Source organism: Sebastes umbrosus, chromosome 2 (genome assembly GCF_015220745.1).
Source record: "Sebastes umbrosus isolate fSebUmb1 chromosome 2, fSebUmb1.pri, whole genome shotgun sequence".
Lineage (NCBI taxonomy): Eukaryota > Metazoa > Chordata > Actinopteri > Perciformes > Sebastidae > Sebastes > Sebastes umbrosus.
In genome coordinates this window covers 40,593,430-40,619,166 of record NC_051270.1, presented here as the reverse complement: position 1 = coordinate 40,619,166, position 25,737 = coordinate 40,593,430, and the positions used below count along the sequence as shown (strand labels likewise).

Below are 25,737 nucleotides of genomic sequence, written 5' to 3'. Positions count from 1 at the left end.
TAGTAGAGCTTTTGTTTTCCACAGCAACATAAACTTCTCTATGAGCTGTGTTGAACTGACAAAGTGAACAGAAAATCACTTAAAAATACTTTCTTACTTTAATTTCTTTGATAAATGACCCATAATATTCCATTTAGTGTGTGTTTTTATAGTAGAAACATGCAATATGAAGTTAACAATATGACTTGTGCTGATGATATTCTTAGTAAAATGTCCAGCATCATTCTACTGTCACCTACTGCACATGTACGGAAGAGTATTAGGGCCAGATGATGAGAAAAAGATTAACTTTCAGTGTTAATGTTGGGCAAAAGAAGAAATAAATCAGAATAGGAAGTTAGTTTTTTGTTTTTTTGTAGGGTCCAAAATGAACACCCGCTAAGCGCAAAATGCGATTTTCCGTTTAGTGAGTAATAGTCGGAAGGCCAGAAGTCAGCAGCAACAACGGACCAGGCTCACTTAAGGTGGACTGACCTTTAAGGTGGACCAGCTATTCTCATTTTAGTGACAAGCACTCCTCCGAGTAGCCTATACCCCGTGAAATGTGAGGAAGATATGAAGGTATGGAAAATCGATACCACCCAAGCCTAGTATTCAGGCTTGAATTGATCAACATATTGAAATGATCTTGCTTCAAATTTGACTTTGGCCTCCTCTCTAAGTTTTTATTCAACATAATACCTTATTATTTCAATGAAATGTACTGAAACAAATGTATATGTGACACAAAAAGGCAATTTATTATTTTGGCTGGTAAAAAATATGCTTTCATTTTCCAGTCACCTTGGCCGGTGAGTCAAAAAGTAAATTTCAGGCACTGTTGTTTTGTTTTTGCAGTCAAATGTTGAGAATTATGTTGAAATGTCAAGAATAAGGCCGAGCTTTCAGTATTACTGCCAGACATAAGACAAAATAGTCCGAGGAGGAAAAGATTTTTATACTTAAATACTAAAATTTTGACTTTATTCTCAACAGTTCTCCATCTAATTTTTTCTTATGCATGGCCCTAATACTCTTCCATAGTTTTTCTACAAATTTGCAGTAAAGAATTTGGGATAGAAATGTACAAAAACAAAATCACAATATGTTACTGCAAATTGTAGAAGAAATAAAAGAGTTCAACAACAAACTTGTTCAATTATTATTCACCCCAAACCCTCCTCCTAAGCAGCGTAGGTGGGGTCACTGGCAGTTCAAACCAGCGGGGGGGAATAAACCTGTGTGATGGTTTACCTGTGTGTGACCTGAGTTCCTCTCAGGCTGGACATGGTCTCCTCCAGGTTTTGCCGCAGGTCTGCTATGTTTTTGACGGTACGCAACCGCCTCGTTTCCGGGTCTTCACCTGAGTGAGACAAAAAAAGAAATGAATCAGCATTCCCACAACGAGCTCAGAAACATTCAGCAGCACAATGAGCCGAACAGAGACTCTATACAATAAGTGATCACCCACCTGAAAGGTCCTCGATGGAGAGCTGGCTGGTCTTGGTGGAGGAAACGTCTCCACCTCTTCCTCCTGAGCCCGTTTCAGTGTCCTCTGTTTCCTCGTCGTCTGTTTGGGATCTGGGGAAAACAAATAGTTCGAGGGATCAAAGGGGGGGTATTATCGAATCAGAATTATTGTGCATTTAGTGGCAACCTAATATTCAGCAAATTGTCACGAAAGAGGGATAAACCTGATTAAGAATGAAATCTGCTGTGTTTCAAGTCTTGTGACCGGAGTCCAAAACGAACGCCTGCTAAGCCCCGAATGCCAGCAAAAAGGTTGTCTTTGAAGGATAAATCAATACAGTTCACCCTGCTGCACTGGCTGCTGCTTTTTCCGACGATGACTTTTGAATGCCTCGGTTATATCCAGCCTTCGGTCTCAGACTTTGTCCCTGTTGACTACTGTGCTCTCTCTCTGAGTGTGAGCCAGTCCAAACCTCTGACTGCCTCTTACACAGCATGGAAACTTTTCTGTACTGACCAAATATTGGTTGAAACTTGAGGTTATTAACACATTTTATGGCTAATATCTATTATTTCTGGCAGGGCCCTTTCATTTTAGTTCAACAGTTCTTGACAGGTGAGGGGGAACGTTTCTTATATCTTTCATTTACTGTCAAACATACTTTCTGACAAATGGAGGCGATATAATCCTGCAGGTAATTGTGGCTGACAGGTATACAGCAAAAGAAAGAAAGTTCATGAGTACTGATGATGGGGGTGTTGAGGAGAGGTGGACTGGTTAGCTCTGAGTCAGGATGTACAGAGGGCGAGAGGGCAGCAGAGCAGGAAGTGTCAGGAGGCTAATGAGAGGGCTGTTTAAAGGACTCACAGAGAACGAGAGGGACCTCCTTCCTTATCACACTGGGACCAGGACAGAGGTCAGAGGCACACAACATCCACACATATTTGTACACACATGCAGACAATACACTCTGCATACACACACATGAACAAACACAGATGTGACATTCCTGGTTAACAGTTCACAGATGGCTGGATTCCCATTTTGAGACTTTGAGATGCTGTCAGAGAAATCAAATGTCAGGTATATGATGACTTAAAGAAAGTTCTCACAAACTTAACCCTAGACACTCTCTACCACGGTTACATGCACCAGTTTGTAGTTTATTTAAAAGCTTAGCTAGTCAAGAACAGCTTACCCACAACTGTTATCAGGTAAACGACTGAACAAATACACTCCAGTAAATATCTGCTGACTTCAAGTAGTCGTCACTGAAGAATTCAACCTCACCACTCCTGGAAATCTGCAGTGTGTGTTTGACTTTTAGTCGGAGGAGGATGTGCAATGTGCAGTGGTTTAATGACTTTGTGTTATCAGTGTTTTATGAAGCCTGATCTGACTCACTGTGTCCAGTAAGCCCAGCTTCAAGATATTTATAGCAGGAAGATTATCAATGAGGCCTCATTAATTCTTAAAGGTACAGTGTGCAGCATTTTGGAGGATTTAGCAGAAATGGAATATAATATTCATAACTACGTTTTCATTAGTGTATAATCACCTGAAACTAAGGATCATTATGTTTTCGTTATCTTAGAATGAGCCCTTCATGTCTACATAGGGAGCGGGTCCTCTTCACAGAGTCCTCCATGTTGCTCCTCCATGTTTCTACCGTAGCCCAGAACGGACAAACCAAACTCTGGCTCTAGAGAGAGACTGTCACGTTTTTATGTTACCTGAAGGCCACCGTAGTTCTCCGACACGCTTGTGAAACTGCGGTAACGTGAGCCACAGAGTGTAAAACCGTGGTACCGCCAGCTGCAGTCTGACTTCCATTGCTCCTAAAGTAGTTCTATTATGGTATGGCAGCCCAGTCGCCAAAAAATGTTGGCATTGGACATTTCTGCAAACCAGGGATACTTTGAATGGTGACGTTTTTGCACTCAGTCAGAGCATGTGACCTAGTTTAAATAGTGAATAGAGACACACCGGGCAGGCGGGAGGGGAGATGGATGGGTCCAACAAACACAAGGCTTCATCCAGGAGACCGCTGTTCCGTGTTCACAACATTCAGTGTCAGCATACAAACCCAGTAGTTTTAAACCCAACTATGTAGTTGTTTCCTAAACCTATTTATAGTGGTTTTGTTGCGTTGTTACGGTTGTAGGTACGTTACGTTGTTATCTTGTTACGTTATTATTTGAACACAAACCATGATGTTTTTTCTAACCTTAACGAAGTCGTTTTGTTGCCTAAACCTAACCAATCATTTCACAACGTTAACCACGTGGCATTGTGTGTTTCTGTAAGTGTAATATGAGGCTGATATGAAACGTATTTATGAAGCGTACTTTGATTCAGAAACGTCGACATTCCACGTATCACGTGGTTTGCAGAAATGTCCAATGCAAACATTTTTTCTGCCGACTGGGTTGGGTAAGGATGGCCTCTGAGCAAAGACCAACGGCGTTAACACGGTTTTGCACTCGGCGGCTCACGTTACCACAGTCTTGGAAAGGGAGGAGTTAGCGGAGGGGTACTCAGTTGGTTGCAATCTGAAACCACACCGCTAGATTCCGCCAAATCCTATACACAGTCCATTTAACAGAGTGCTTCACCGATTTAGCATTGCACTGTTATAAACACTGTCGGACTCACGATGGACCGTTTCAAAATCAGAATCAAAATCAGAATTGATGCAACAGAACCAGAGATATCGTCTTTTCTATTCAACACATTCTTCTTCCTTGTGAAAACCTGGTACCTAAATTACCCATAATGCAACTAGGCCGCTAACAGTTGCGTCAGAGATTCAGGTGTGTTATGCTAGTAGTAGCTAATGCAGCATGGAGCCGCTAGCCTGCAGAGATGAGCAGCGGGCTACAGAGGTCTGGTGAGCTCACTTCTTTCTAACTCCACACCCCCACACATTTGTTCATTTTCAAACTTGTAGCCTTCAGCCCCAACCAACCTTTCTGATGCCACAAAAGGCTTTATGCAACATTTTTCATTTATGCAGTAGTACTACCCAAAACCTGTAAATAGAACAAAATCAGTGGAGTTTCATGATCAGCCACTTCATAAAGAGTCTGACCTCGTTCCTTCAGGGAACCACTTACTCTCTGAACTGCACAATCATTTGTGCAATAATTCAACTATGCAATACTCTGGCATTAATACTACATTTATACTGTGCATTTTAAGAAATATTCTTATTTATTCTAATTTATACTATTCTTGTATTTATATTTAACACACTTAATAGATTTGTATTGTTTATTTAATTATTTACACTGTTGTTATATATTCTGTGTTTGATGCACATGTTTGTACATATTTCTTATTTATTTATATTACTCTACATATATTGTGTTATATATTGTAGCATTATGTACATCAATTACATTTTACATACTCCTTTATTTCTATTTTTCTCATATTTCTTTATGCTTATATATAAGATAGACTGTCACGTCTTAATTTCCCCCTGGGGATCAATAAAGTACTTAATTGTACTTAATTTTATTTGCCTTTTTATATGTGATCTAATCTTCCAGATTCATCCAAGATGTAGTGAAGTGTCTATCTACCCACAGTCTTGATGCAGCAGAGTATCTGATATTTTGAGTGTTACATTCTTATTCAAATACGTTCTTTCCTAAATGTAACTTTGATTGTCACACATATTTCATGTGATGGAGATAATACAAATATGAATATAAATATGTAAATTTGTTTTGATGTTTACAGCCCCAGTGTGTGATCTCACCTGTACATAAAGGGTGCGACGGTGGCTGTGTTGGGGTGGCTGTGGTGCTGTTGAGTCTGAGGTAGCTGCACGCTGATGGTGTTGCTGGCTGTGCTCTGTGTAGAGCCTCCTGCCACAGGGGAGGCGCTGGTCTTTCCCTCTGTGGAGGCCAGGCTGGAGGTAGAGCTGGAGTGTCTGCTGTCCCTGTCTCTGTCCAGGGGCCCGCGGTGCATGGCGAGACCCCTCCTAACCGCATGCTCCGAGGCCTTTCCCCCGCCTCCTTCACTGAGGAAGCTTTCCCCCCGACTCCCGGGGCTTTGCCTCCTGGCTTTGGTATTCCGCTGTGTGCAGGGGTGGAACTCTCTTTTTTGGCCACTTTACCCCCCTTGGGAATGAAGCTGGTGATTTTAGAGGTCCTTTTGTTTGAGCTGTCCGTGTCTACAGCAACAGGTTCTACTTCCTCCTTAAGCTCGTCCCCCTGAGCTCTGTCCTGTCGGGGAACGAGATGCGTTTCCCCACCTCCTTCCCTTTCTCCTTCCCCCTTCCTTGTCCTTCTCTGTGCTTTTCACAGAGCCCTTCTTTGCAGTCAAAGCTCTGCTGAAAGTGCGCTGGGCGATGCCCCTCAGGGCGATTTTGGGGCTGCTGGCTGTTGTGGAGACAGTGGTACCTGCTGAGGGAGCTGCTCCATAGGCCCCGTTGCTGGTCCCGTTCATTCTCGGCCGGACGTTGCCATCATCTTCCTCCAGGGGCTCGGTGTTAGAGCCGGTCTCAGCTCTCTCCACCTGCACCGCTCCAAGCTGCCTGGCTGGGGCAGCGTTGTCAGTCTGTGCCCCTACTCCATTAGAGGAGCTGGAAGATTTGGAGCTTCCTTTACTGTTGAAGAGCTTAAGCTTCTCCAACATTGACTTTTGAGCGGCAACCTTAGGAGGAGCTTCAGCCTTACAGGAGGCGTCTTTCTCCTGCTTGACGGACTGCATGGCAGACGTGCTGGTGGAGGAAGGAGAGGGGGAAATGTGCTTGGAGCTCATCGACTTGCTCTTCCAGGGCTTGCTGTTGCAGTTGGGCTGAGGAATGGCCGTGGAAGGGGAGGAGGACGAAGACGGGGGAGGAATATGAGCGGAGGTAGCAGCGGGGATGCTGGTGGAGGAGCTGACGGTCACTGCAGATGGCGGAGCATGCTCCGTCATCACCGAAGGCTGTGAGGTCATGCCCTCTGAGGAATCTGCACCAGCAAAGAGACATTTGATTAAACAATGAGATACAGTTGAAGAGGAAAAGTGGAGCAGAGGGAGGATCTGGGGGAGAGATGAGAAACCAGATGCAGAGTCTTCTTTGACCCCACACAAAGTGGCCTTATAAGGGCCTGGAGGTGGCCTGAGTTGATACAGCCAAACGTGCCATTACTTTCCTTCGGGCGAGCCACCAAAACTGTTAAAAACCCCTTAACACTGGCAATGAGAGGAGCCCATCATAAACTGTTTATAAAAACAATGAGGAGCAGGCTCAAGTGCTTTAAAGTCGTGCCAAGCAGGCCAAGTCGAGAAGCAGTGCTGCTGCACTTATAAGGTTCGGACTTATATGGACTGCTTTTGGTCAGTGTCCCTATGCTTCACAAAGAAACACTGTCTGGTTACATGGACTCAGTGCCTTATAAATTAGATTCATAAACGGTATAAAAATACAGTTTAACTGGACATGAACAGAAGTGCAGTTTAAACATGCTCCTGTAAACCACTGCTACATTTATCAGCCAGAAGAAATTGTCTGGATAAATGTGCAACAAGTGACTCAGCAGACTCTCAACAAGCAAACTTACCAAGAGGTGAAGGAGTGAGAGAAGAGCTGAAATCCCTGGAGTGAAGTCACTGCTCTCACTGTGAGAACTAGAGTATCCTGAGAGCTGCTGAGGTTGTTGGTGAGTAAGCAGAGGGGTGCTGCCAGCAGCACAGAGTTCAGACCAGTAACATTTGAATATTCAAATACCAACGGCCAGTGAGAGAGAGGGCCTCTGCAGGGAATACTGGGAGGAATTAATCATAACAGTTCCTTCCATTGCAACATACCCAACATACCCACACACACACACACAAGCACGCCCTGTGGTGAATCCGAACTAACCTTTTAAAACACCAAAGTCACACAATAACACAAACAAACTGACCGATGGAGGCAGCAGTGGACCAGCAGCTCCCGTGTTCTGTGAGGTCAAATGACTGTATTTTGGAGTCTGGTTGATTTGGCGAGATCATATATAACGACTTCAGTTCCCTGTTGCAAACATGGACTGTATGGACAAAAATATTCTAAATATAGTGTACACTTAAACTGATATTGATTTCTTTTAGGGGCCTCAGGTACTCCTGACTGCTTCTCTAAACTGGGGGTGTAGCGACCGTCATCTACTGTAGATAATACACTGACTATGGAGAAGTACCTCATACAACCCCACTGAGAAACACCTGAACCATCCCTTCAACCTTTGTCCAATACAAATCAGTATTTTGAAAAAAACATAGAATTGGGCAGGTTGTTGCATTAGCATAAAGACAAATTTGACCTGATTTTAGACAATTCTCGAATCAAGTTGAATGCACTTAATGTAAGTTGCTTTGGATAAAAGTGACAGCTAAATAAATGTAATGTGAAAGTTGATTTGGATTCGAAAAAAGTAAATGATCTCACTCCATTGTATAGTTTTTCTACTTTTTTTTAGAGAAAACAAGACTTTTGGTGCTCAACCATATATGAAAATGACTAAATATGGTGCATATAGAATCATTCTCAGTGATATTTCCGATGGTGCACACATGAAATGATCCTATAACTCACTGGTTCCCAACCCGGGGTTCCCGACCCCTATTAGGGGTCACTAAAGCTTCACAGGAGGTCGTGAGGCCACATTTTTTTAATATAGAAAAACATCAGGGAGAAGAAGACACTGAATTTGTCAAAAAAGAAGCCTATTAAGAATGTATGATTGTTAAAAATAAATAATACATTATACAGACAAATAATTCCTAAATCTAACAGGAAAACTCATCTCTGATGCAATTTTCACAGGAAATAATCTGCTCAAAATTCATCCAAATCACTGATTTTACACAAATTTCTTGCTTTTATTGCATTCACTATTTGGGTTAATTGTACAACTGATCAGTTGTTCTGTACTGTTATTGTTATGCATTGAATATAGTATGAAATATCCATAAAATGTGACAATTAATCAGGTTGTCAGTTTAAGCAATGATAGAAAAGGATTGGGAACCACTGATATAACGCACAGTGCTCATTTGGTTATGAGTGAAGTTTCCTTTAATTCAGGCCAGCTGCATTAATTCCATATTCATATGTTATTCATGTGGTCTCATTAAGTCACCATTTAGGCAGAATATTAAACGCTCAACCCGCTTGTTTACCCCTTCCTCATCTGGCTCTCCACTTTATTTCATTTTTACAGCACCTTTCATGTCCTAATCAGAAATAGGCACTCGCTCACCGCCTCTCCTTTCTCCCCCTGTTTAGCATTTAGTGAGAGCAGCCTGGAACAATACATCCATTAGGAAGTGATTAGAGCCCAATTAGCCGTGCTAGCAGTTAGCAATCGGGAAAGTGGGTCAGGTTGCTAATAGATGGCGTCCTATTGGAGGCGGCTGAATGAGAGGGGGACCTGCTGTGATTATATAGCAGCAGAGAGAATAAGGGGACCGGCAGTGCAGGTTTTGGATGACTGAAGCTTTGATGTGGGCCAGCAGGACGGTCTGTGCCGTCCGTGAATGGGGTCAGCTCGGACATTTTGGGCCAGAAAGGAACAGAAGAAGAAAGGCAGGACATGGAGAGGCCCTGGACACTGGGGACAGCTGGTCCTTGTCATGGCTGGACCTGCTGACCGGGACTGACATGCTCTAGTTGGGTTGCTAAGGGTGAAGGAAAGTGGTCAATCTTCAACGTGTTGGGTCAGAAGTGACACTAGAGTGATGGACTTGGACATTGTTGCATCATAAACCCAACCAAGGTTTCCAGACAAGGTTCAACACTTCGCCAATAAAAGAAGTCAGATTCATGTGTGTTCATGCTCATTTTCAGGTTCATACTTGTATTTTGGGTTTCTAAGAAAACATAATTATATGCTTTAATGTTTAAAAACACATTCTTTTTCTCATCCTGTCTGTCTGAATATACCTGTATTCACCCTCTGTCTGAATATACCTGTATTCACCCTCTGTCTGTTGAATATACCTGTATTCACCCTCTGTCTGAATATACCTGTATTCACCCTCTGTCTGAATATACCTGTATTCACCCTCTGTCTGAATATACCTGTATTCACCCTCTGTCTGAATAACCTGTATTCACCCTCTGTCTGAATATACCTGTATTCACCCTCTGTCTGAAACGCCCCTCCTGAAAAAGCCCAGTCTGCTCTGATTGGCTGGAGAGAAAAATATGCTGCACCTTTGCAAAGGTAGATCTCAAGCTGTGGGCGGTATATTCTAATGAGCCTGCATTTGACATACAGTAGGAAGGAGAGCCACATCTAGTGATGGGACGATATACACATGTAACATGTATGTGCACAAGCACTGAAAAAGTGAGCTTTTGGCTGGACTTTTGGGCCATCCCTACACTGTCACTGACTGACTGACTGACTGACTGTCTGACTGGCTGTCTGACTGACTGACTGACTGACTGACTGACTGACTGGCTGTCTGACTGACTGTCTGTCTGTCTGACTGACTGACTGACTGACTGAGTGTCTGTCTGTCTGTCTGACTGACTGTCTGACTGACTGTCTGTCTGACTGACTGACTGACTGACTGACTGACTGACTGACTGAGTGTCTGTCTGTCTGTCTGACTGACTGACTGACTGACTGACTGACTGACTGACTGACTGTCTGTCTGACTGTCTGACTGACTGACTGACTGACTGACTGACTGACTGACTGACTGACTGAGTGACTGACTGAGTGACTGACTGGGTGACTGACTGAGTGACGGACTGACTGACTGAGTGTCTGACTGACTGTCTGACTGACTGTCAGACTGACTGACTGACTGTCTGACTGACTGTCTGAGTGTCTGACTGACTGTCTGACTGAGTGTCTGACTGACTGACTGACTGACTGTCTGACTGACTGTCTGAGTGTCTGACTGAGTGAGTGTCTGTCTGTCTGACTGACTGTCTGACTGACTGTCTGAGTGTCTGACTGACTGACTGTCTGACTGACTGTCTGACTGTCTGACTGACTGCCTGAGTGTCTGACTGAGTGAGTGAGTGTCTGTCTGACTGACTGTCTGACTGACTGATTGAGTGACTGACTGACTGACTGAGTGTCTGACTGAGTGTCTGACTGACTGACGAAGTTACACTATTGGTCGGCTGAGTGTTGGAGTTTCCTCATTGGTCGTTGCTCTTTCAAAATGAAAAGGCGGGAACAGTCCTTTATGCAAATGAGCCCGTCCAGTGCAACGCTTCCTTGGACCAAGCTGTGAAACTAGGTGATCTAGTTCTGGCATTGTTAGGCATAGCCTATTTCTCGATTCAAATGTTTCCAGAAGTAGATTTTGGTGGATTGTTTAGACGGAATAACAGAAAGTTTACGAGCAGGCCGCCATGTTGTCTCCTGTTTGAAATGGCGAGCAGAGAACCAGGAACCAATCAGGTGCATTCAACGATGACAGATACGTCACCGCTCTAACGGCCAGTTGAGTGGAGCAGCGTCCACTAGTGTCCTCGCCGGACCTGGATTTAACATTATAGACATGACCACTGACTATATGTGTAACAATTTAGCCACAAATTCACTGACCAACACGGTCCAGACATGTACTCGGTTTGGGCCAAGTCTTTTGCTCATGATATGTCCCCCTTAAAACAGAACCTTCTATATTTACATGTAATGAAGTGGCCAGAAGACGGGATAGATTTAATTTAGGAAAAAAAAGTGCTGCCTGAGTCTTCTTTTTAGGCTCAAGCTGGGAAAAGTTCACATTTTAAGATTAAAAATCACAGCTTCAAAATTTACGACAACCACGATCAAATGGATAACACACCTGGTAGAAGACATCTCTAGTAAATATTCTGACCACAAATTGTCACCATGGCTTTTTTTACTAGATGCACTTTGAGAAACCAGCTTTTAATTATCAGCACAAAATGCACTCGAGGAAGCACTTTTCCTTCCAAACTAAACTCAGAAGAGTCTTAACATGCCCAGAGAATGGCTCACTGACCTAATGACCCATCCTGTGCAGCCTTGGGCCAAAATCCTGGATTCAAACTGCACATTGCCCCTCTTTCCCTGTGCTGGTCTGCTTGAGGAAACATGTTGAAAGAATTTCAGTGTTTATAACTTAACTGCTTAATTATAGCAGTCATTAGAGAATCAAATGGAGAGCAGAGAATGACAGTAGTGGAGTGCCCAAAGGGAAATGGATCACAGACCACCACATAGCCTGTCTCACCCTCTCTGACACTGTCTCAGGCTCTGCCTGCTCCTCTCAGAGCCTCCTGATAACATCAAGGCATTTAGGGGAAATCAGCCGAAGTGGACCTAACGCTCTTTTCATGGATCGTCACACTCATGTGCATGTGCGTGCGCTCCTTTGTGTTAATGCCCGTCTACAGCCGAGGAAAACCATGTAATTCCACACAAGTGTCAACACTTCTCTCTGTGTGTACATGTCTGTGCATGCATGTCAAGGGATGTTTGTTCTGCTCAGCAACTTCAAACGCTTTAACCGGCAGGACCGGTGACCAGAGCGAATACACTGCAGTGTGACCGCTTGCACACAAAAAGACAAGCAGTAAATGCATCAGAGGTAGCGTCGGCTGACACTGTTTAGACACCACAACCCCTCTCATGGTCACAAGACATTAAGCTAAACCTCCTCAGTCAGTCAGCGACCAAATTGCTTGCTTGAAGATGCCCTACTTTCATACAAGTCACTCTCATATGGCAAGACTAAAAGCATGTTTTGGATTTCAAACCCAAGAAGATTTCTCACAGAGAGAGCATTGTGAGAACAGTCTCTCCCTCATTGGTCGGCTCCATTTCATTTACTGACACCTTCATAGACCTTTCATTTGTAAAATCTACACTAGAGCTGCAACAACGAATCTATTAGCTTCTTAAACGTGAATATTTTCTGTTTTCTTTCCTCCTCTATGACAGTAAACTGAATATCTTTGAGTTGTGGACAAAACAAGACATTTGAAACACTGATCAACATTTTTCACCATTTTCTGACATTTTATAAACCAAACAATTAATCAAATAAATGAGAAAATAAAAAGAACAATCAACAATGAAAATAATCGCTAGTTGCAGCCGGGATTTCTTTTTACAAATATATGTTATCATATAAATACTTTAAGTCACCCTGCAGCCTTTGTGATGACAGACACAGTGGATCAAATTACAGAAGAAGAAGAATTTTAAGTTGGAATCAAGAAACATAATCAGCGAGCCAGGGTGCTGAGTGTATCACTTGACCCCCAAAAGATTGCATTCGTTGCACGGTAAGTTGCAATTTCTTGGGCTGCAACTACTGATTACTTTTATTATCAAGAAATGTATTGATCAATTTTTTTTTCTATTAATCGATTATGAAATCAGAAAACAGTGGGAAATGCCTGTCACAAGTTCCCAGAGCCCAAGATGATTTTTCAAATTTCTTGTTTTTCTCCAACCAACAATCCAAAAAAAATAAAAAAGGTGTTTTATTCATAATGATTAAACACAGAGAAAAGCATCAAATCCTAACATTGGAGACCAGCAAATATTTGGCATTATTCTTGATAAATTAACAAAACTGCTGTCAAGTAATTTTCTGTACATCAATTTATTGATTCAGCGACTAATTGTTTCAGGAATTTCCAAACCTGACATTTTATAGAGCAAACAGTTAATCAATGAATAAAATGAAAATTATAATTTGTTGCAGTCCTAATCTACACAGATTATATCAGAGTGGTATAAAATTGGAGGATGCAGGTGTTTGCTTACTCATCACCTTCTGATTTCAGAAGCCTGAACTCTCTCGCTCCCCCCCCTCAGTCATTGTGCTCCAAAAAGTGAGAGGGACAGCCGGCTTTTTTTCCTCCACATGAATACACTCAAACAGTGACGCTACAGCTCATCAGAAGGCTATTCATTCAGCGAGGGAACCACTCACACACACACACTCACACACTCACGCACACACGCACACACACACACACACACACACACACACACACACACACACACACACACACACACACACACACACACTCTACAGAAGCGTGCACACACACACACACACAACCACAGGTGCTCTCTGGGTCTCTCTGCTCTGTGTCACTCGGTGGACACCCAGACGCTGTCACCTTGTGTTAACGCGGAGCAGGAGAGAAGATTCAGGTCTGTGTACGTACTGTACGGCCGTGCAGTAACGGGACTCCATTCTGGTGTCAGAGCCATTGACACAGAGCACATCTGGCCTCACAGTAGAAGCTGCAGGTGCCTCTCTGACCATCTGAACCTGCAGCAACACCATCTCACAACAAGCATGTACATAGAAGACAATGAGTAGCACATGAGCATACTTTTGAGGCAAAAACTAAACTGAATATCAGACAGACACCATCAGCTTTTTAATGACACCGTGGGAGCAAAAGGAAAATTCTAAATCAGTGTCAGTTTTGATCCAAAGTAGCAAGAATTTCATTAATGATTTGACCAATATCCCTACAACTTCATTACTTCATCTAATTATTCACAGAAACGTTCAAGGAAACTAATAAACGTCCTCTTTCAGAAATAAAAAAATATATACTGCTCTCTGCATCCACACATTTCTAGCTGCAACAATAAGAAAGCAGTAAAACCTGCTACCATACTTTCAAAGTTGCAATGCAAACCTCAAGTGCTACATCTGAAACTACAACCTGCAGTCCTAGCTCGAAGAGATCTGCAAGTGCAAGCTGACAAACCTCATAGGTGCTGCAGACGTCCAGGAGGATCAGAGAAAGAAGGAAAGGACAGGAGGAGATGGACAGGAGAGGAGGGAAGAGTCCCAAACCATGGCCAGACATCCAGAGAGTGCAGGAGGAGGAGGAGGAGGAGGAGTGTGGTGGTATGGCGGGGGGAGGGGCTTGGCAGCATGTCAACAACAAGGCAATAAAGGAGGAGGTAACAAGTGATTCTTCCTGCTGCCAATCATATGGTCTGCTGTCACTAACAACTGTATGCCAGGATGGTACATTCACTTATTTAATGTGAACTGTCTTTTAACTAAGTTGATCGGATTTCTAGATGAGCTTTGGTCCTTTTTGTGGAAACCTTGCTGACTCACTGGTAGTGTTGCACAGTTTACCGATATTAGAAAGGTATCGCGCTACCCTGCCGTTAAAACGCTACGATACCCTATTTTATTAGTACCGATACTTTATGAATGACAGTGTTTTAATACAAGCCGTGAGTTGCGTCGATGTGCGACCATGGGGCCGTGTATGTGTGTGTGTGCAGCGCTCTGCTTTAAGGACACCATTAGGTTTGGGATCAGTGGGAGCAGGCAGTTCTAACTTTGCTGCTAGTGGAGCAAACAGTCAAACAATAAAATGCAGTGATAACCAGAAGGACGGAGTCAACACCAAGTTGAAAGAAGATTAAAGCAGGTGATGAACCGCTCAACAGCTGCACAGTCCCGCTCTGAGCTTGTGTCTGTATCAGCAGAACCCTTCAAAAACAAAGAAAATAACAGCTCAGCTCTAATAACCGATCAAATGTACCGATAAAATTAGAATCACCATCTTTTCTGAATCTGTCTAAGCATCTCCTGTATTCAGCAAACACACAATCCACCAAAGAGAACGTGTTAAAGTTAGGGCTGTCAAAGTTAACTTGATAATTACTCGTTAACAACAAATAACGCACTAACACAATCGATCTTTCAGAGGAGGTACCAGGGTCAATCCATCGGTACCAACCATGTCATACTAGCTGGTCATGAAGGAGGCTAAATAACGTTCCAAAGTTCCACTACATTTTGTCAAGGAAAAACTGTCATGTCCATTTTCAAAGGGGTCCCTTGACCTCTGACCTCTAGATCAGTGAATGTAAATGGGTTCTATGGGTACCCATGAGTCTCCCCTTTACAGACATGCCCACTTTATGATAATCACATGCAGTTTGGGGCAAGTCATAGTCAAGTCAGCACACTGACACACTGACAGCTGTTGTTGCCTGTTGGGCTGCAGTTTGCCATGTTATGATGTGAGCATATTGTTTTATGCTAAATGCAGTACCTGTGAGGGTTTCTGGATCAATATCTGTCATTGTTTTGTGTTGTTCATTGATTTACATTAATAAATATATACATACATTTGCATAAAGCAGCATATTTGTCCACTCCCATGTTGATAAGAGGATTAAATAATTGACAAATCTCCCTTTAAGGTACATTTTGAACAGATAAAAGATGTGTTATTAAGTGGGATTAACTATGGACAATCATGCGATTAATTATAATCAAATATTTGAATTGTCAAACAGCCGAAATTTTTTGAACAGTTGTTTTTTTCATGAATACTTTGACACAGAAGACAGAATGTAAATATTACATGGCAAAAGCAACATACTTTTTTTTTCGGAACAAGGTTGATTTTTCTGAGCTTTCACACAGCAAATAAAGGCATCGACCAATCATGTTGCGAGGAACGGGTTGAGTTGCGCATATATATTATATATCTATATATATACAGTATATATAACTGTCACATTCTCTCTCTGGGCGGTCAGAATTCCCTGTCTAATGCAGGATAATGAGTTTAGACTGTGAACACTAACAGTCTATATAAAGCCTTGGCCCACTGAGTTGAGCACTGCTCGAACTAAATATACTGCCAAACACTCACAAGTTTGTATTCTGCAGAACTCAAACACTGGGCAGCACAAGTTAAACTGGGTCAGAGTGAATGAAAACTCTCCTGGTTAAATCATCAGGACAAAATATGAACAACAGTGCTAGAAAATATATGGTTCAGTTATTAAAAGTCAAAGGTATGAGCGTCATGGGTATTGTAGTTCAACACCAAACTGACGGGAACATCACCTTTTCTCAGAAACAAAGTTGAAACCAGAAAGAAAGTTAAACAACCACTGCTGTAATGTTTGATTGAATGAATACAAACCACAATTGTCTTACCTAGACGTGCTAATCTGGATGGAAACAATTCCTAATCTTTAGATTAGACCAGATTAAACTGAAGCAGTTGTTATCAGATAGGTGTGGGAATCAGCAGAAGTCATGATACGATCTTCTTGCGGTTTTAAAAAACCATTTTGCGATATGCTGGAGTTTGGGGATGAGATCGTGATTTGTTACCCTTTTTCAGCTGCAAATGATGCAGTTTGTCAACATCTGATTCATCTAATAAAATCAGTTTTCACTCTGTTGATCTCACAGTTCTCATTGACATATCTTATCTAAAAAAAAAAAAAAGTGTGGTTAAATTTGCAATTAATCGGCGTTAAAATTTGAATTGATTGACAGCCAGCCTTATTCAAAATGTTTGGATGCCACCTTTGAGCAAAATCTCAAACAAATTCAAAAAAATACAAGCATAAGTGGCCTAAATGTCCACACCGACAGTAACCTCAACCTGTGACCAATACAGTCTGTGTACAGCAGCCGAATGGAGGTCACGATAACATCTGAACTCCAATAAATCACAACTAGTCACCTCACTTCTACACCGTGACGATGTGCTCAGAACAGTAGCCGGACACAGAGTCCAAAGGCAGAACTGAGATTTTTCCTTCCTTACACTGCAGTCAGAGAGTTCATTTACTTCAGCATCCAACACTGAATGTCTGTTATACAAACTGAGAGCCAACGCTCTCTCCTTGTGACGTGAAATATAAATGTTCCAAGTTAACTGAATTGACCTGAAACATTTAAAGGAGGAGTTTTCTCTTGAAAGGACACACTTGTTCAGAGCAGCATCGCATGCTGACGGCTGTGCGTTGTTCTCTGGCATGGTTTTAATACTTTCTCAAACACACAAACTTGTTTTGAACTAACCAGAAGCATCCAGAGGGTTTCACCATTCACCTTCAACTTGTCCTAAACACTGCAATATTCACATTTTTAAAAGCTCTCTCTCACACATACCAACTCACAATCTGTCAAGGCCATCTCAGTGTTTATGATGGTGGTATGTGTGTGTGTGTGTGTGTGTGTGTGCGTGTGTGTGCTGTGTGTGTGTGTGTGTGTTTGGGTGACATGAGGCCTACCTTTGTTCAGGTGTTGAGTTGGCTTTGGTCTTGTCACTGAAGCCCTGGCGCGTCTGATTCCCAGCAGCACTGACCGATCCTCTTGGAGGATGTCACCCGCCGGCAGTAGACAGCCCCTCGCTGAGGGGCCGTGGAAGTCTGATGGAGGGAGAGAGAAACAAACGAAAGAGAAAAAGTGAAGGAAGGAAGAAAGAATATATTTGGATTTAAAGACTTCATCTCACACACTGAAGGAACACATTGGGTTAATAATGCAGGTCTATAACACATTCTGCTGGACAAAACCAGCCTACAGCTTCTAAAGTCAGCAAGTGGGGATTCCTTCATTAGGACTGAGGGTGCAGGGCTCATGCACATTTACTACACTGATCACAGGACGCGTCACCAGCAAAACCATTGTTTTCCTGTGGTACGGCGCTCCTCTCTGGCACCGCATCTCACATTTTTGTAGCGGCTTTTAGACAAAAGTTCAAATATTCTCAACTTTCCAGCGCCAGCTGTGGAGTCGCACCGCTCGTCAATGTCACACTTGACCCAGGCAGCCAATCAAATCAAGCAAGAGGCGAACTTCATGAGCCTACCTTTTACCAATTCAATCCCTGTTTTACATGCCGTTAGACCAAGGCCTAGTGGAAAGGAGGCTGGGTCACGCGTCATCAACTGTCATATCTTTGGGGGTACAACACATGCGCCGTAAAATCTGGTCTACACTCGCCGAATTGAGCCAATCGCAACGCACGAGGCAATAGTCTGGAAACAGACCATGTTTTTCTATACTGTCTTTTCTTTTTTCCATACTTTATCCTGACCTGGAAATTGACTCAAATCTAATTCCATACTTTTCTATTCTATTCATTACTTTTCCTTAATAATAGGAACCCTGGATAACACAATGCTAACATCTGCTATGACGTCACATGTTTCAGGCAGAGGCAACTACTAATGAAGAATTCAATTCAATGGCAATAAAAGAAACTCCTCATTTGACATAGTTTTTTCTGTTCTGTACTATGCCACAACTGTGTCCTTAAGAACAGTGCTACACATATAAAGGTCTTCATATTTATGATCTACTTGAAGGCTATGCCTGACAGAAAAAGATGGGCATGTTTTAATCATCCCACACAAGCATCACTCTGGCTGTTTTCCACGTTGTGGATTTTGCAGCTTGTGACCTCAGTCGATGCCCAAGAAAGTCTGGATGTACAAAAATTCACAATAAACTTTTGACCTACTTTATTGATTTCCGAGGGAAGAGTTCTCCTCTTGCCCTCTTGTTCTGCTACAAGAACGAGTCGACCTCAAATCCGTGACTAAACTGACAATAGATTCTTTGCCGACCTTCTTATATTTTGTTGCTACAGGTATATTAGACTCTTACAGTATATCTGGCTCATCTTCAGTCTGAGGCTTGGATTAAAAGATATAGACAGGTTTAATAAATGTAACTCAGCTATTGTTTGCTTTCCCCCCCCCACCCACACCTCCTCCCTATATACGTCTACTATAATCTAATGGAGAAAGATGAGCTCACGGTGGCGTGGAACGTATCTGAGTGGGTTGGACGGTCTCAGGAGAGGTGTGAGCTCAACAGCCTCAGATTACACGTCCTGCTCCTTTATTTCCTCACATGGATTAGACGGGATACCACCGGCCTCGGTGACATTTATGACACCTTGATTCCATATTGTGAGTCAATCTGTTGCCTTTGCTGAGGTCTGTGAGCCGAGCTGTATACTGACCAGGCCGCGGCACACAGACTGCTAATGAAATGCTAATTCACAGGCGGCGACATCATCACCATTATCATCACCATCATCCTGGGACGTGAGGCGGATGCTGATAAACAGATTACAGCTTCTCTCTCTCTCTCTCTTCTCTCTCTCTCTCTCAGCTCTCGTATACATTATAGAAACTCTCATTTCCGGTACGCCATCACTTTGACTGGCCATTATTTATCTGGCCATTGTACAGTAATAGCTTTTACCACATTATTTAGTCGAGAGTAACCTCAGATCATTTGGCTTTCAATTATGGCAGCGACAGTCAGTCTACTGCCTAAACCCCATTTGGATGTGGCTGTGTATAGAAGAAATATTCTATTTAATGGATATATTAAAAAAAAAATATTTCAAAATTTGAATATGGACACATAAATATCACATGCACTTAGGAAGGATTTGAATTTTTAATCAGTTTTGATTTTATTTTAGTTTTGATTTTTCAATTTGGTTTTAGTTTAGTTTAGTTAAGTTACTTTTCCAGAGTGTGTTTTCTAGTTTTAGTTTAGTTTTCAGTTTTTCAGAAGGTTTAGTTTTAGTTTGTTTTTGTTCGGGCTACGTACAATGTCTAAGAAGTACTATATGTACGTACAAAATACACGGTTGGAGAACTGTGTAGGAATGGCCATATGTTGAATGTTTTAATCTTCTCTTTACTTTAGTGTCCGATGTGAAGCATAGCACCATCTCCAGAAGGTCAAAATCTGTTCCCTTTTCTGTGGTTCAATGTTACAAGAGTTGGCGGAAATTCATGCTGTCTCCTTTCTTCAGTAGTGAATATATTATAACAGAAAAACTCAAACTGAAATCAAATTTACGTTCATATTTATTTTATTTTAATTATTTTTGAAAGAGGCTCATCGTTTCACTTTAGTTTTTAGTTTTTTCTTAAAGGATATCATTTGTATTTAGTTTCACTTCAATAAAAATAATTTTCTCTGCTGATTTTGGGTTTAGTTTTACTATAATCCCCCTGGGCTTACACACCAAAAAACTCATCTCTGAACCAACTTCAAACTTCTAAGTATTTATTTAAAGATGTATTGCAAATGGAAGAGTGAGTAATCATTTCACTGATGCTTTATAAAAACATACGTGAAATGCATGCAATCACTCTATCACTTGCAGAAAATGTCTGAATAAATACCAAGAAGTTTGAATTTGGTCTACAGCCGTGTTTTCATGTGTCCCAATACCATTTATGGGCTTCGAAGCTTCTGTGAGAAATATTCAAAGGTATTCAGTAGCTAGGCAGTCCAGCGCGGGGCAGAGGGCTGACATGTTCTTCTGTCACTCTCACACCTCTACACACAACAAACAGCCAGATCCATCTGAGAATAACTCATAATAATTCAATGCTAAATATGATAATGAATAATGTTGTGGATTATTCCTTATTTCATGGGCTACTTTGGGATTCGAAGCAATCGAATACTGATTTAGAGTCAGCCCTATCATGCATGCTGCAAGCTGTCTGTCTGACCAGCACCTGACTGAATTACACTAATATGCAAGGGATTTCTGATTACTATATTTTCTCAATTCTAGTGCACATAATCTCAGAAATAGAGTAGATTTACTTATGTCAGGCATTTATTTTGTACAGTTTGAAAACAAAAAGACAGATTGTTGATTTGCAGTCTGTCTGTGAAAATGACAAATGAAAGAGGCCTTTCATTTGTAAAGAATGACAACTGAAATAACCTTTCAGCTCTTAAAATTCATTATAAGCTACAATTTACGGTCACATGCGGAGAGTAAACCTTTAACGGGACCTTTAACGGAGAACATGTTAGAAAAGCCTAGTGTTGTTTTGGGTGGGAGAGCACCAGGAGAATCTCATCTTTACATCTTGTAGTTACACATGCTGACCAGAAGGTGGGGCCACTGCACTGCTTAGGAGAGGAGCTGGTGTGGGGCAGGTGAAATGCAAACAGAATCTGGCAAGGGCAGCATGCAAAACTACTCCTAAAATCCAATTTCATCCCATAATATGAGACTCATGTTGAAAAAAAAATGGCAAATGTGAACGCAGAACGGAAGCTAAATCTGAAGAACACATGTTATAGACGCACATTCCAGCCAAGATTCTCTGTGTTAATTATTAATGACACATTATATGGGGGATTGCCTGTCACAGCAAACCCACACACACACAGTTACTTAAGGGTTATCTAAAGGTCTTTCACAGCCCATTTAGCAGGCTGGCCAAATGAGCGCGCTGCCAACAGACAGGGCCGTCCTGGAGCTTTACTTCCTATCTGCTCAACACTACCACTCATGCATATTAGATATAGTGCTTGTATTAGAGATTGCCCTTAATCACAGACAAAGAAACAGCATGAAACTCATTGCAGCACAAAAGAAATGGTATCCTTGATTAGGGGCAATTTCTACCTTCCTATTTCCAGGAAGGGGACGGGATAGGAGAGGTGGTGGAGGAAAGAAAGGCAATAACACAGAAAGGCAGAAGAAGCTGACCTAGAGGTCTTTTTCTGACCAAGGGAAAACTTGAGCAGTTTACTTTGAGAGCCATCCCTAGAGGAGAGGAAGAGAGATGTGAAGAGGGACAGAGACAGAGAGGTCAGGTTTACAGTTATAAATGACAGGAGGTGTGAACAGGAAGACAGAGATGACAACATGATGGATTAGAACAGCAGCAACAGCAAGAAAGTGAAGAGACAAACCCAATCACCCAGTTTCAAGGTTACTTATATTTCCAGAGTTTGCATCGAACGCGCCAGTGAGCCTCACCTGGACTGCATCTCGGCATGTGCTGCTTTCTGGGCTGGTGAGGGCGGGCAGTCCCCAGGCGTAGAGTGGCTGAGCTGTGCTGGGGCGCTGCTCTGCATGGCTCAGGGGGGGGTGAGTGCCCTGGGGCTGGGCGCTGGGTGGGAGAGAGGGGTTCTGGGGGTTCTGCCGCTGGGCCTGCTGCTGCTGCTGTTTGTAGCGGGACAAGCTGAAGAAGAGGCCGAGGATGGCTTTCAGATTACCATTCCGAATCTCTGTGGGTCAGGGAGAGGGACAATGTGCAATATTAAAAGGAAAAGGCAGTTGAGGGCGAAGAAGGAAAAAGCGAGGATGAAAACTTTACAGAAATTTCACTTCAACTGCAAAATGACAGCTGCTGACTGTTCTGTGTGAAGAAACTAAGGGCTGTAGTCATTTGGCTGCTCCGAATCACAGTTAAATTGATACTTTTGGTTCATTTTCTATTTAGGTCCTGGTTCTGTTTCACAGTGCACTCATTAAAGCACAACCAAATAATAAAATAAGTTTGCTGAGGGGGCGTGTACAAAGGAGCGCATTTATCTTTTTCATCTCAAGAGCTGCCACTTCTATTAAGGGAATTGCAGACTTTGATATGTGTGATAAGTGTTTCCACTTTGACTCGGCACTGATCTGCTGTGTTCACCGCTCCCTTCTCCTCCAGTTCATCTACAAATGACTTTATAAATGTCACTATTTTGTGGACTTATTTTTCATATTCTGTTCTCTTTGGCCCAGATGTCAAGCAAACATCAGACTTCTGCAGAAGTCCGAGTCCGTCCTCTCCCACTCATGTTAACCTGTCGTATACCTGTGTCCATCTCAGCAGATGCCCACACAGGCAGCCTGCCTTTTGGTTCGCTTGGAATCTGGAGCGGTTCATTTGGGCAGTTGTGAACGCAGTAACTGTACTCTGGTGCGACCAAAACAACCGGTCCGCACCAGAGAACGGTTACTGCGTTCACAACTGCCCAAACCAACCACACCAGAGTTGGATTAAAACAGACTACACGTTGGTTTGTGAAAGTGCCCCAAAGCTAGTACCATGCTACAGGATAGCACTAGGACAGTACTACTTTACTGGCTGTTATTTCCTATCCATATTTTGTTGTTATATTATAATAATGACTAATTCATTGATAACCTTTACTTGCTTACCATTATTTAGTGTCACAGGCAGAACATCTCATTTATGCTGATGCACGTTAAGCCGGAAGTGCACTCTAAAACTGACTAGCTTGTGAACAAAAACAATTTCAGTGTAATTGCACAGACTTCTATTCATTTGAGTGGAACTGTTTTATTATGGTTTAGAAGAACAAGCAAGGAGAAGACATAACCTTGCTTGCTTGCTCGATCATCTGGCGTTGACGTGATTAAGTGAACAGAGTTTGAGTTTCAGCATATACGCGTGTATTTTCTTGCAGAACTGTATCAACAGCAGCCTGAATGGAATTTGCCATCTACTGCTGGCTTTGAGTCTCCAATCTATCGGACTTCCATGGTCTTGGAACTACAAGAGGAAAGTCACAAGAAATGACTTGGAGAACATGTAATCTGACCCGAGAACTGACCCACTGTCTTTCTTGCAGTGGAGGGGACATTGCTGTTCTGCACAATGAGTTTAGCACAAACACTTTAGTAGCGTTACTATTATTGTTCCTAGTGTGAATACTATGCTGTAAACATTTAAGCCAACATCAATCTTTTTGTGAAGTGGGCTACATATAAACACTGCACTATTCTAAGCTTTCTGGAACATTAGTTCTATATATAGGGTAATCAGCCCCTGCTGAGCCTACATGTTTAATGTGTACTGTCTGGCATTAATGTAGTGTGTCCTGGCAAAAGAGCTTGCCAATAAAATGCCTCGATGTATCAAGGTGCTGTTCTTTATCTTTTTTTCCATAGCACGGAGGACACTTGTTTAGTAGTTAGGCCTGGCCTGGCCTGGCCTGGCCTGGCCTGGCCTGGCCTGGTCTGGGTTTGGGTCTACCTCCCCTGTTCCAGTGAAAGCAGAAGTGCAGGAGTCCAGCTTACCCTCTGAGGACAGACCCTGGATGTTGACTCCTTGGCTGCCAGGAAACTGAGGCAGGCATCGATGTTCTCAATCTGGAGAGAGACACACAGACAGCTGTGAGACACGGCACCCTGCACATTTACATTCATATTTGCATATTTGCATAATGTTAGGAAGCATGCTGGTCTGTCTTTTGCAAGCTTCTCTTGAGAGCGTAATGGCAAAACTGGAAGTGAACATCTACACGTCTGTCTAGAAAGGAAAGCTGGCACCACTAACCTATTACAGTTTTCAGAAAAGAGGTGCTGAACATTAACACCAACATGGATGGAACACAGATCCATACATCCCTTCATTATTCATTGATTTGATACTGTTGGACCAGTGAAAAACAGGCTGTTAGAATGGGAAACTAAATCTGTTAATGGTTATTGAATTGTCTTTGGCAGTAAATACTAGTTTCCTGCCTGGAAGCATACATTTGAAATCTTAGAAAGTACACAGGAAATGCATATACTGTATGGCACAACTTAAAAATGTTTAGTAACTAGTTGCACAGCTTTTTGAGTTAACTACCCAAGTCTAATATTTCACGTTGCCATTAGTCGACACAATGTGCACACAGAAAATGTGAAGTTGGCAGAACTTTTTTCAAATTCAAAAATGTAAGTTTGCTCAACTAATTTACTTCTCTTGGGTCAAGTTGGCCCAACCTTTCTACAACTTAAAACATTACGTTCTCAACTCATTACTCCTAGTAACTGTTTTTCTCTGAAAGCAAGTTGGCCTAACATAATACTACACCTCAACAATTAAACACACAAGCATCTCTTTTTAAAAACTTGATTCATCTAAAATTGTTTATAATTAAAGGTAGGGTTTTTTTTGTTAAAGGTTAATAAAATACTTGGATTTGATAAGCTGATACTGTTAAACTCCAACCATCTGATAGCAAGAACACAAAACTACAAGCTAATAAACATTTAACATAACAGACAGCACAAACTATTAAGTACAGTAGTTCAATTTATTAAGTCAACATTAATCAAGTTATTCTTTTAACAGTGTATGTCCGCTAAGACCTCACAATCCTCTAATGTTTGAATAATAATAATATAGGCTGCCCCCACATTAGTTTCTTTGGCAAACATACCTGCGTTGGAAAGTGGTAGGAGTGCTTTATATATGGTGACTGACTCTTTCATATTGTGATTTACAAAGCTCAAAACCCACTATTGGCCACATGGTGACATAGTCAAAACACCATTCAAAGCAAGCAGACTTTCGTCAGCAGAGCAACAAACCACCTATACGACACAGTTGCTATGACAGCAGCCCTGGCAACCTGAGCAGACTGCTGAGCTGTCACTGGACTCAGGGAGGATTTGATAGGCATACAGGCTTTGTTTCGAGCCCATGTGACCCATTATACAGCGAGTCACAAAGTAAACCACATAAAACAAGTCATCAAGCAGAGTCACCGCAGATTAATGATCGCGCGATCAAAGTTTACCAACTGTTGTTGTCGATGAGCAAACACACCAGGTACAGCACAAAGGATATGAATGTGGCACGGCTGTTGCTCTGACTGTTAGCTGGCTCTCTAGGCAAGGCAATTAACTGGAGAAGTGACTGTGAAATGGACGTTTAAAAGCATTTTACAGTATGCACAAAGGTTAAAAAGGTGCTAAA

General features: G+C 42.2%; 2 protein-coding genes across 2 annotated transcripts in view; both read right to left on the bottom strand.

The window, feature by feature from the left end:
• nav2a (neuron navigator 2a) overlaps positions 1 to 25,737 on the bottom strand; it is a 412,350-nt gene that overhangs the window by 128,462 nt on the left and 258,151 nt on the right.
• Positions 1,206 to 5,440, bottom strand: LOC119504148 (neuron navigator 2-like). Its single transcript, XM_037796242.1, has 3 exons — positions 5,217 to 5,440; positions 1,451 to 1,560; positions 1,206 to 1,342 (listed from the first exon to the last, which is right to left on the bottom strand). Exons 1-3 carry the CDS (start codon positions 5,426 to 5,428, stop codon positions 1,230 to 1,232), a joined length of 435 nt encoding a protein of 144 aa, XP_037652170.1. The 5' UTR covers positions 5,429 to 5,440; the 3' UTR covers positions 1,206 to 1,229.

Excerpts from the sequence above, each read along its gene's own strand:
- LOC119504148 (XM_037796242.1), bottom strand. The coding sequence starts at position 5,428 with ATGCACCGCGGGCCCCTGGACAGAGACAGGGACAGCAGACACTCCAGC. Across the intron at positions 1,561-5,216 it reads GTCGCACCCTTTATGTACAG|ATCCCAAACAGACGACGAGG; the intron begins GTGAGATCACAC and ends TGTTTTCCCCAG. Across the intron at positions 1,343-1,450 it reads CTCCATCGAGGACCTTTCAG|GTGAAGACCCGGAAACGAGG; the intron begins GTGGGTGATCAC and ends TGTCTCACTCAG.